We start from the raw sequence: 12,876 nt of genomic DNA, 5'->3' as shown, positions 1-12,876 counted from the left end.
CGCCATTTAACAGTTAAAGGAATAGTTCACCCAAAAATGAAATGAAAATTTGCTCACCCTCGGGCCATCCTAGATGTAAATGAATTTGTTTCTTCATGGGAACAGATTTGGAAAAGTGTAGCATTGCATCACTTGCTCAGCAACGGATGCTCTGCAGTGAATGGGTGCCGTCAGAATGAGAGTCCAAACAGCTGATCATAACATCACAATAATCCAGACCACTCCAGTCCATCAATGAACATCTTGTGAAGTGAAAACCTGAATGTTTGTAAGAAACACATTTATCATTAAAGGGTTAGTTCACCCCAAAATGAAAATCCTGTCATTAATTACTCCTCTTCATGTGTGTCACGCTGAACGTTTGAGCTTCTGCAAGGTTAGTTCTTGTGTGTTATTCAGGTTCAGATGAGCTGCTGCTTATGTACATATACAGAACAATGTTTACATTCGAGTAAAAGTCTATATTAAATCTGTTCATCATAAAAAAAAAACTATTAATTATTTACAGAACATTTGAACTAAACTGCTTGATTCATATGGATTAGTTTTCTGATCTCTTTATGAAGTTTTTGAAGCATCAAAGGTGAAGTTTCAAAGGCAGTGAATGGAATGAAATCTGACAACATTTGGGTCATCAAAAATATATTTATTTGTATTCCAAAGATAGACAAAGGTCTTACGGGTGTGGAACGACATGAGGCTGAATAATTAATAACAGAATTTTCATTTTGGGTGAACTAACCCTTTCAGGCATTTTAACCCTAAACGGTAGATTTTGACCAAAATGTGAGCTCATCAACCATTCTTCCTTCAGTGGAAAGTTCCTTGTCCATTTTTTTTTCTCACATCAAAATCCACTGACACATGTTTAAAACTATTTTTGTTTGTAAATGGTGTTAGTACAGTGTTTTGATCATTCGGACGAGACACTTATTCACCGGAAAAAGTGTTATGGATTATGGACTTGTATATGAACCGGAAGCAATGGTTTGATGTTAAAAACGCTTAAGTGATGAATTTGTATATTAAAAACATGCAGCTTTTCACTTCACAAAACAACATTAACTGATGGACTGGAGTGGTGTGGATTACTTGTGTATTATTGCTTGGACTCTCATTCTGACGGCACCCATTCACTGAAGAACATCCATTGCTGAGCAAGTGATGTGATGCTAGATTTCTACAAATCTGCTCTGATAAACAAACAAACAAACTCATCTACATCTTCTATAGGGCTGAAAGCTAAATTGCATCTGCGATAATAGAATTGATTAATTATTAATTACTATAACATATAACCTTTTTTTTTTTTTTAATATTGAACCCTCAATTGGCCACAATGTTTCATGCATTTCCTTTCTGCGAGGAAATGTCCATATTAAGAGATTATGATCAGGATTCCTCATTTCATTAAAAACCACACGCTAAAGAAAAGCAACACAAACATCTACAACGAAACAAACAAAGAGTCTGAAAAGATGTGCTGAACCTCCTGGAGACACGAAGAACGACTTGCAGGAGAAAGCGATATTGCACTGAAGAAGATGTCCTCTCTCCAGATTCACCGTCACTGTTGCTTTTTTCCAGTAGTCTGTACTGACAACAGCTGAATGAATGTCTGGAATTATGATTCCATTTGAGATCCTCCAATAAATGCTGAAAGACCGGTTACACAATGACAATTGGACAGCAAAGATGGAGGTCTTTCTGTTTGCTTTACAGAGGGAAAACAAGAAAGCCAGAAAAGGTGGAGTACTGCCATCCGCCTACCAGATTGCCCTTCTCCAGTTTCAGGTAAACCTTGTCTTCTTTGTTGAGGTGCAGCAGGACTCCGTTGGTGGCGGCCTCCCGCGTCACATCTTTGTCACCGGCAAAGGCAGAGATCACTGGCTTTCCATTCAGCATTAAATTCACCTGGAAAACAGAGAACATCAAATCATTTATTGCAAAATTCTAAATGACAGTTTAAAAAGTACAAGTTCATAAATTGAGGAAATTGTTGTTTTTTAATTAAAAAAACAAACTTTCAAAAATATGGATTTTTTAATTCTAACTTATTAATCAAGAAAAAAAAAGTGTGTATGTTAATGTAAAAAATGTGAAACTGTTTTTAGCAACTAAAGTATGAGTTTCCTTGTATGACAAAGCAGTGAAAACTGATTACAAGTTCCTGCGTGATAAATAACAAATTTGATTATTATAATATAATATATTGCAATAATTCATGAGAATATACAGACTATACAGTGTATTGTAATGAACTGAGAACACATTTAAAATGCAATATTTATACAGGCTTCAAATATTACCCAGTCTCCTATTTCTCTAACTCTGTTCATTATGTAACTCAAATAGGAAATTGAATGAATTTGATTAAATATTTTCTTGGTGTGAGAGATATATTCAGTGCTTACTTGTATAGTCTGGCTCTGGTACACTTTAATAACGTGGAAGTTAAAGCTGTAGATTCCTTTCCGAGGACAAAGAAAGACGGATTCCAGTGTGAAATAGTTTCCTATGTTGACAAGAACCTGCAAAAAGTGTAACACAAAATTAAAATGAAACATCCTATCTTTTTTTTTTTTTTCTGTGAAATGTCTGCTTATGATTCAAAAATCTTTAAAAAACATTAGTGTGCGATTACAAAAGAATGCACTCATGCTTACAAGTGGACTTTTAAATATTAATTCTCTGCAGCAGTGCAACAACACTCAGGATTCAACTTTAATCTTTTGATGGCAACATGAACTATAACAAATGTGGGGCAGTCGTGGCCTAATTTTAATTCCAGGGTTTGGGAATGATTTAAATAGCAGCATCATGCCACCTATAAAATTATAATAAAAACAATGCATTTTCTTATATTATTTGTGACCCTGGGAGATTTATATCTGAAAGCATAAAACAACTTTCCATTGATGTTTGGTTTGTTAGGATAGGACAATATTTGGCCGAGATACAACGATTCGAAAATCTAAATATTGAGAAAATCATCTTTAAAGTTGTCCAAATGAAGGTTTTAGCAATGCATATTACTAACCATAAATTAAGTTTTGATATATTTACAGTAGGAAAATGTACAAAATATCTTCATGGAACATTATCTTAACTTAATTCCCTTATGATTTTTGGCATAAAAGAAAAATCAAAAATTTTGGCTATTGCTAAAAATATAGCCCAGTGACATAAGACTGGTTTTATGCTCCAGGGCCACATTTTGCATGGTCATTTTATAATATTATAATAACACCTTAAACTCCACCTATGTCATCTTCCTAGATTTAGCCCCAGAAAAATTACTACTCTGGCAGAAATGTAGGACAACTAAACTCAAATCATATGTTATTAGAGCCAAACGTCCCACGACAGGTTTAAAACGCAGTTCTCAAAAATGATGAAATTTTAGGTTATGTTATGTTATAAAAGCGATTGAAGTAGACATAAAAAAGGAAGTATTTATTGTTTTCACCTTGTAGACACAGAGTCGACAGAGTTCGTACATGGACCCTCTGAATGCACAAAGGTACATTTGTACATTGCACTTTCTCTTTTGATCTTTGCTTTATTAAACCTTAAGAAGAACTCAAACAAAAGGGAGAATTCATAGTTCAGCTTTTTGTGAACGATCACAGATATACTCACTAAAAATCTGAGAGCACTTTGAAAATCTTTTTTTTTTTTTTTTTTTTTAGTTTTTTTTTTTTTTTAAACCTGAAAAGAAAGTTTTCAATCAAATAAAGTTCTGATGTAAAATGATTCATTTTGTGACCCTGGACCACAAAACCAATCTTTGTATGGTTGTTTTAATTCTGTAATTTCTGACTGCCACACAAACAGCATCATAGGATTAAATCAATATTTACTTGAAGCAAAGTTAAAGATATTAAGTCTTGTTTGTTTGTTTTTTTTGTTTTTTTTTTTTTTGTTTTTTGTTTTTTATGGTTAAGCCTAAAACAAGAAAAAAAAATACATATCTTTTGGGGTCAGAAAATTAAACATAATTTAAAAGAAAAAACAAGTTTGTTTTACAACCCTGCATCTGCAGACCTTTTAAGGCTAAAATTTAATTTTGAGCAATTTTAAATAATTTTAAGTCATTTTGCTTCTCAAGTGAATCTTATCTTGATTTAAGAAGGTTTTTTTATTGTGTTTTTTTATTGGAAAACAAGACAAAAATACTGCGAAAGAATAATTTTTTGCAGTGTAAAAACCAGTGTACTGAAGAATAAGATCTCAAATAATGCTGGAAAACAATTTAATGTCAGGTAAAGCTAATTCTAAGACACTAGTTAATTCCATTAAATTCAGCTTCACACTTCAACTGTTATGCTAATAGTATAATTTTCATGTGATGTTTCAGGTATTAAACTAAATATAAGACATGCTTTTACTCTCAGTTTTTGGGACCTTGTTGGATATAATGCATGAATATTTATAGAGCAGCGCTGCAGTGACGCAGGACTCGCTATGTGAAGGTAACAAAGGCTTTGCACATAAACTAGCTGTGATCTTGCACTAGGATTACTCAGCATCCCAAACACTGAGCTTTTTTGTTGGTTCACAAAGCTCTTGGCACATTCACAAGGGCAGATCTCTCTCTCTTTCTCTTTCTCTCAGTCTGTGAGCTCCAAGCAGCCTTTCCCAGCGGCGTCCCGTGAGCAAGAGACATGCCAGTCCATGCCTGTCCCCTTTTCTTTTCTTTTACTTTGTATTTTTCATTATCCTGCAGGCAAAGCAATGAGAGGAGAATAATGGCTCCTCAAGGGCACAGCTTCCTGTGTATCTCAGCAAAAAGAAACAATTCAATCCCAACCCATCTGTCCAAATCTCTGGGAATGAAAGAAATAGATCATCTTAAAATGCTAATTCATTTGTTCCAAACCCATGTGACTTTCCTTCTTCTGTGGAAAAGAAAAGAAAAATTTAGAATTATGTACACTGAAGAAAATTCTATTTTAATAAAAATAATCGCATTTACAGGTGTGTTTTTTTATTTATTTGATTTTTTTACAGTGTAGTTGGTTTGGTTTACCATTACAATAATTCAATAATTGTCAATTTGACAATAAAGAGCAAGGAGCACATTGAATTAAACATGAAATTTTGAAGTAGAAAAACTGAAATAGTATTTTTTTTTTTCTGAAACATACTCCGATAATCTTCATTCTTTTTATAGTGTATTTGGTTTCTTTTTCCATTACAATAAATGGAGACTGAGCTTTTAAGCATTAAAAATGATGCAAAAGCACCATAAGAGTATCATAAATTTAGTTGTGCGCTATATTTCCAATCTTTTCAAGGAATATGATGGCTTTTTGGAAAAAACATAACTGATGTATCATTCATCTGACAGTATTTCAAGTGACCAATGTGAATGAATCACTGAGTTGGGGAGTTGAATTTGAGATATTGCTAGTAAATTTAAAATCCAATTACAAAGATGCGCCCCTGCGAAAACCTCAACACCTTGACCGGTCCCCTGGCTAATCCTGGTTTCATCCCAAAGTTTTTTCTCCATTTCTGTCACCGATGGAGTTTTGTTTAGTTGGGGACACTTGACTGAGTGCACAGACATTATTGGAAGAGAGCAGAACTGGAAGATGACATCACAGAATCATCAATGACTCCGTTATTGTCCCCTTGCATCACTGACAAACTATTTTCCTGTTTGACACTGTAAAGCTGCTTTGACATAATCAGTATCGTATAAAGTGCGATAGAAATAAAGGTGACTTGACAAAGTAATGACAAGTAAAGCTCTGTTCAGACTACTTGATTTCAGCCCCATTTTGGCACGATCTGCTTGATGTAGGGTTTCATTGGGATTCATAAATGAAATATTCAATCGTTTCATCTCACGTAGTGTGTCACAGAGGACGACAGCGATCCGCGACCTTTCACAACGTCACTACAGAAAGACTAGAATGTCTCATTTTTAGGGTTCTGTCACATCTGTGACACTGGCCAATAGGAGTACAGAAGAGCCTTCCTACAAGCTTTAAAACAAGCCAAAACCAAAGAGAGACAATGGTATCGGTCCTGCTAGATGGACTCTTACAGTGGAGGAAATGTTTGTGGAGCTATGGCAATAAAACTCCTTCAAGGGACTTCCAGAGTGAAAAAATGTCAAATGAAAACTACTTGACCTCAGTTCTCTTACTGGCCTCTTGATGTAATCCAGATTTGTGTCCACGGTCAGGTTTTCTCTCTTTTTGGGTCTTTTCTGACGACAACACACTGTTTGCTAGCCATTGTTTGATTACCCTGATGGCACATTCTCAATGACAGTATGCACATCGTTAAAGACCGCAAGAGATGAATGTTCGGGTAGTCTGACCTGTTTCTTGTTCAAGATTTTGAGTCAAAATCACATAATCTGACAATCGACAAAAAAACAAAAACAAATTGTGCATTGAAACATTGAATGAAACATCAAATTTTGTACTGAAATAGTATTTTCTTGCATAAAGTACTCCAATAATATAACTTCAAAAATAAATTAATAAATGGGGAGTTTTCAATCATCAAAAAGGATGCAAAAGCACTATGAAAGTATAATAAATGTAGTCATGCACTACACTATACTGTGAATATTTTGAAGGCATACAATACCTTTGTGTGAGGAACACATCAAACTTTATGTCTGATAATATACTGAGTCTGTGAGTTGAATATGAGAATCGCATCAGTCAGATCAATCAGCCTGATCCATGACATTTAATTGGTTCCCCGGATAAAAAGATATGATTCAGAAGAATGAATTGTTCACAGATGGACCGCGTGAATAATTAACTTTTCACACTTTCAGTCAGTGAATACCGAAGTACATTTCAATCTGCTCCACACAAAAAGAAACCTTGCAAAAAAAAATGTGCAAATTATGTTAGATCACTTTTGTGGTGCTATATCCTTTAGTAGGATGTACTTTATATCTCCAGTTCCCTTTCATTTTAATTGCACAGTCTAAATATTTTCCTCTGTGTCAGACAGGTTTGAAACAACAGGAGTGTGCGCAAACGATGAGAAAAAGTTGTTTCCAAAAATCCCACCTTTTCCTTTTAGGAAATAATTAAATCATGAAACACAAAAACACGTTGGCTTCATCTCCAGCATAAATTTTAATTAATTTCAAGGATATTGGTCATAAAAGAGTTTAGTTTTCTTCAGGGATGCACATCATGCAGTCTCTGTGTTGGATCTGACCCTGCATAATGGCGTTCCTTTATTAACTCTAGCACGTCTTTGACCTAGAAAGCTAACTGAATGAAATCGGATGCATCAAAACATGCAGGGAATAGAAAAATTCACACTTTTTTTTGTATGCTTTTCTAAGCATATTAAAGTTCTTTTGAAATACAGTATGCCATGAATTCAGCAAATGTATGAATGTTTTAAATCAAATTTTTTCAGTCATAAAGCTAAAGGCTGAAGTTAAGCATAACATGTGAATGCATGAGTGTAGTACCAACACTTTCTCCACAACGGCTAAAAATAAGCAATTCAATAAGAACAAATCCCTGCCCTTTTCAGTCCTGACATTTTGGCTCATCATTAATGACCTATAACACTGGTGTTTCATGCCTGTGTATTTCCATGCACAAATATGTTCATAAAATCCATCCTGAATTTATACAACTGAACTCTTGTGCAAATTATTTATTTTAAATTCATCCCAGCTGATTTGTTCTTTCACATTATTCTGTAAACTCAGGTTAATGTCCATATTAAAGTCAAAATAATAATTGACCTAATGCAGTTATCACAGTAATCTAATTTAGACCCTTATTAACTAATGCCAATTCATTATGACCTGCCACAATGATGAAAAATTAACTGATTTATCTAATACGTTTCACTTAAAAATGATAAATTACTGTTATGTGAAGGCAAAAAATGAGCTTTAAATACTGGGTCAGTGCTGATTTTTACTTACAATATTTGTTGGTCAAATTAATGATCTATTTGGTACTTTTTTATATAGTTTTGCTTTTATTTATTTATTCACAAGTGTCTTTTACTTTGCTGATGAGCCTATAATAGGTTGTTTAATGACATTGTGACAACTTACCCCATATAGTGTGACAACATACTGTATTGTCAAAAGGTCTTTTTTTTATTTAAAAAAAAAAATGGTTTGTAGTTAAAACTGTAATGTGTGCAAGCATACATAAATTGACTTTTAAAATGCCTGATAAAAATGTATTACGTGTAACCCGAAACTATTTGTCTAAACCACGAGCTTATCCCAAGTTAGACGGTCTCCGAAGTCAAAATCTATTCAAAATATTATTTATTTCAATATAATATTCATAAAACCATACAAATCAGCCGTACCTGGTCAAAATATATGATTCTCGTTTTATTGCTCATCTCCGAGGGCTCGTGGTTGTTGCTCCTCACCGCGGAGAAAGCCACTTTGGAGTTGGCGGCGCGCACGGAGATGCCGAGCGGCGAGGACGAGCTCTTCCAGTCGGCGGGGTTCGAGTCACAAACCACCAGACATTTGCCCTCCAAGACGATGGGTTCCGTGTCATTCTGAGCCAAAACGAGCTCCCACATGACGGCCAGGCAGAACAACAGAGCCACGCAGTCGACACGCGCATTATTAAAGCGCTTCACAGACACCATGATGAACGATCTCCAGCGCAGCCAAAATCCAAACGGGTCTCTTCACTTTGCTTCTGCTCCGTGTTTGTGCTCGTTTACGCCAAACATCGGTCCGGACACCAGCTGCTCATTTACAAATCACCAAATTCGCGTAGGTGGAAGCACCAACTTTATGTCTATATTCATTTTTTTTTAATTGTTTGACTTATTTCCTTAAGATTTTGATAGTTTTCAACTCCGGAGGATCGGTCGTGCGAGGTTTGGAGAGTTGCGGGTTCACCGTAGGTTCCTGGCGACTCCGCGTAAAATCCGCTCAGTGCGCACTTGGATAATTACCCACAATGCCTGCGCAACAGACAGATTTTGTCCATAGTAGTTTTACGCCATAAAACTAAGCACGTAAACTAAAGCGAAACTATAATGACCCTCTTCGCACGTCTGTGAAGGTTCCTCTCGGTCTCTCTCTCGACCAAAAGACACTTTCACGAGCGCGCGCACACCCTTAAAGGCACAACTAAAAATAATATATCCAAAAACCTCAACAACAGTGTTATATATTTTGCTGACTTGTGTAATTACATTATCGCAAATGTTTCGAAGAAAGTTTAAATACAGAGAGATAAGCGATTTTAACTAGTGGCATGGACCACTATGACTTCATACCCCCATTCGATTTCCGGTTTTGTTTTGTAAAAAACATGGAAACACCAAAGACGCTTTAATATGTTGTGCGTTTTAATAGAAGGGTTATGACCGCACAGAGTAGTATTATAACCAAACTTTCTAAAACATAGCTATACACAAGACCAGAAGGAGCAGAAGCGATCGACTGAGGCATAATAAAAGCTCCGCTGCTTTTGAGCCCTGTGTCATTAATAATATGCATATATGCTAATAATTGTTATTAATATATTAATTACAGATATTAAGAATAAATAATATGAATTTTATGATTTATATAAATATATAAATAATATTATAAATGAATAAATAAAAAACAATTAACACTTTATTAACACACACACACAGAGACACACACACACACACACACATACACACACACACACACACATATATATATATATATATATATATATATATATATATATATATATATATATATATATATATATTAATCACACAATTATTATTAATGAAAATATTAGTAACAATTATAAATAATATATGTATGAATACATTGCCAAATTGTATACATATATAAATAATATCATTTATATATTAATATCGGAATATTGGACCAAACCAAAATATGCATAAATATATGTAAAATAAAAAAATGAAAAAATATAAAACTGAGTGAACTTATAAGAGGGACAAGCAATTTATGTGCAATATAATGGAGCCTTGAAATGTTTCAGTATTTGGCTTTATGTGTTTGGCTCTGCTTTATGCATCTTAAGTTGGAGTCATGAATGTTATTTGCTCTAATGCTGGACTATTAAGCAATGCAATTCTGTCAATGTGTTGTTGTTTTTTTTTGTTTTTGTTTTTTGACTGGACATTGTGATTATATGAGTTTATAAATGAATTGCTCTCATCAGGACTCAATCGATAAATGCAGGATCATGCAATCAAGATCCAGGAATGAAGTTCAGATTCAGAAGTTCAGACGTCAATGTAAAATGTGTGATACACTTTGTACTCACCTCAGTTCGTTGATTTTAAGCTCTCTAAGGTGAACTTAAGCAATGCAATGCTTTTCATTTATGAAACAAATTAAGGATGGAAGACTTGCAAGAACAAATTAACAGTTAACTCACCTGGGAACCTATTGAGTTGCTCTGGAAATTAATAAATAAATGTGAGCTGTTATGGCTGTTTACCTTCATAATGTTCTTCATTTTCCTCTCACCACCGTCATATTCCCAATGTAGCCTTCTAAAAGAGAAGGGAATATTGACTGTAAACTCACGATTGTATTGTGTGAAAGGAATAGTTCATCCAAAAATTTAAATAGTTTCTCCATGGGAACAGATTTGGAGTAATGTAGCATTGCATCACTTGCTCAGCAATGGATGCTCTGCAGTGAATGGGTGCCGTCAGAATGAGAGTCCAAAAATCTGATGAAAACATCACAATAATCCACACCACTCCAGTCCATCAGTTAAGAAACCAATCCACCATTAGGTTGTTTTTAACTTCACTTAACACATTCTGACGGCACCCATTCACCGCAGAGCATCCATTAGTGAGCAAGTGATGCAATGCAACATTTCTCCAAAATCTGAAAAACACATTCTCATCTTGGATGGCCTGAAAGTGAGTAAATTTTCAGCACATTATAATTCCTAGGTGAACTAACAACAGGACAGCATGACAGTGAAACACATTTAGTATTTTACTGTGCTAAAATGTGGATGGAGTTTCAACACAGCTTCTGATGTGGCCATGCATATTTCAAAAATCATAAATGTTTCACGTTTAGACCTCATAGTTCTGGGTCAAAGTCATTCACAAAATACACACACGGGTAAAATTGTAATGAGATTGTTTCTCACATCTTGCTGATAATTTTATTAGTGATGGGAATGTTATCTGACTGGGTTGCAGTAACATTAAGTTCTCTGTTGCTTTAACATATTAATACATATTTTTATTAGAGTTATTATCAGTATTCAAGAACACCCCAATATTCTGATAAAGAACCATTCAAATTGTGACACTATTCCAACACACAACACCCCACCCTCATATCTTATCACTGTAAAACAATACATTTGTATCATGTAATTAAAAAAGGTTTTTAAAATAATTTAAAGAAAAGAAATAACTCATTTATAACTCAAATTATTTACAAAAATTATTGGTCACACTTTATATTAGGGTCCAATTCTCACTATTAACTAACCATTAACTATGACTTTTGCCTCACTTAACTCCTTATTTGCTGCTTATTAATAGTTTATAAGGTAGTTGTTAAGTTTAGGGTATTGGATAGGATTATGGATGTCATGCATTATATGTACTTTATAAGCATTAATAAACAATCAATGTGTTATTAATAGACATGCTAATAAGCAACTACTTATAAGTGTGAATTGGACCCTATACTAAAGTATTACCAAATTATTTATACATCATGAAGACATATTGTATTATTTGCAATGTTTTGTAATGTAGTAAAAATAACTGTTGAGGTAACGAAAAGCTGAATCATCACTGAGAAAAATGGCAATGTATTTTCCATAAAATAGCCTCAATTTCCTTAGTAGTAGTATTATTTTTATATTTGTTTAATATTTTCTTATTCATATATTCAATCACAAGTTTTCAAAATGTATTACTTTTTAATTTATATAATTGTTTGTTTTATCTTAATTCAATATTCATAAATTATTAATACATTATGCATCACATGCAGCATTTATTGTACTATTTGTAATGTTTTATAAAACAGTAAAAATGACCATCACAGTAATTAAAATTAATGAGACTCATGCAAAATGAGAAAGAAAATCTCCTTTTACCTTATATAATATACATAATATAAAACATATATTCAGTTTATATATATATATATATATATATATATATATATATATATATATATATATATATATATATATATATTTGTGTGTGTGTGTGTGTGTGTGTGTGTGTGTGTGTGTGTGTTTTAAATAGCAGACAGACATTCACTCACTTTTTTAAACTTTTAAAGTTTCCAGAATGCATTACTTTTGTACCATCCTTTAAGACTCTAACACAAATGATGACATAAGGAGTTAATATTTGATTAAGAGTATTGGATTTTTGCTGGCCAGCAGCTGGGGAGAGAGAGAGAGAGAGAGAGAGAGAGAGAGAGAGAGAGAGAGGCAGAGGGGGAGAGAAAGAGAGAGAGGGAGAGAGAGAGAGGCAGAGGGGGAGAGAAAGAGAGAGAGGGAGAGGGAGAGGGAGAGAGAGATAGGCAGAGGGAGAGAGAGAGAGAGAGAGAGAGAGAGGGAGAGGGAGAGATAGAAAGATAGAGAGAGAGAGAGAGCGCAGTGAATCTATTCCTGGATGAGAGTAAGATAAATGAGCTGCACTTGAAGGGCTGCAAATGCATCGACCCTCTGTGACCTACACTCTACCTGTCTTCTCAGCCAGGGAAGGTAAGCACGGCCGCAGGCGTGAAGGAAAGGCTGGTTCTCCCGACACCATGGACACTGTTTGTGGAGAGAGGGTGATCGAGCGCCTCACTGGGCCGATTCAGAGTACAGTTATGATTCAGTGGGTTGTGAAGCGATCAGCAGAGGACTGTGGAGTGCTGTG

General features: G+C 34.5%; 1 protein-coding gene across 1 annotated transcript; it reads right to left on the bottom strand.

Annotated features, from left to right (window-relative positions):
* Positions 1-209: 209 nt before the first annotated feature.
* LOC127944929 (cerebellin-4-like) lies at positions 210-9,045 on the bottom strand. Its single transcript, XM_052541354.1, has 3 exons — positions 8,335-9,045; positions 2,415-2,531; positions 210-1,914 (listed from the first exon to the last, which is right to left on the bottom strand). The coding sequence occupies exons 1-3, from the start codon at positions 8,626-8,628 to the stop codon at positions 1,717-1,719; spliced, it is 609 nt and encodes a 202-aa protein (XP_052397314.1). The 5' UTR covers positions 8,629-9,045; the 3' UTR covers positions 210-1,716.
* Between the last annotated feature and the right edge of the window lie 3,831 nt (positions 9,046-12,876).

Source organism: Carassius gibelio, chromosome A23 (genome assembly GCF_023724105.1).
Source record: "Carassius gibelio isolate Cgi1373 ecotype wild population from Czech Republic chromosome A23, carGib1.2-hapl.c, whole genome shotgun sequence".
Classification (NCBI taxonomy): domain Eukaryota; kingdom Metazoa; phylum Chordata; class Actinopteri; order Cypriniformes; family Cyprinidae; genus Carassius; species Carassius gibelio.
This window is presented reverse-complemented; position numbering and strand designations above follow the sequence as displayed.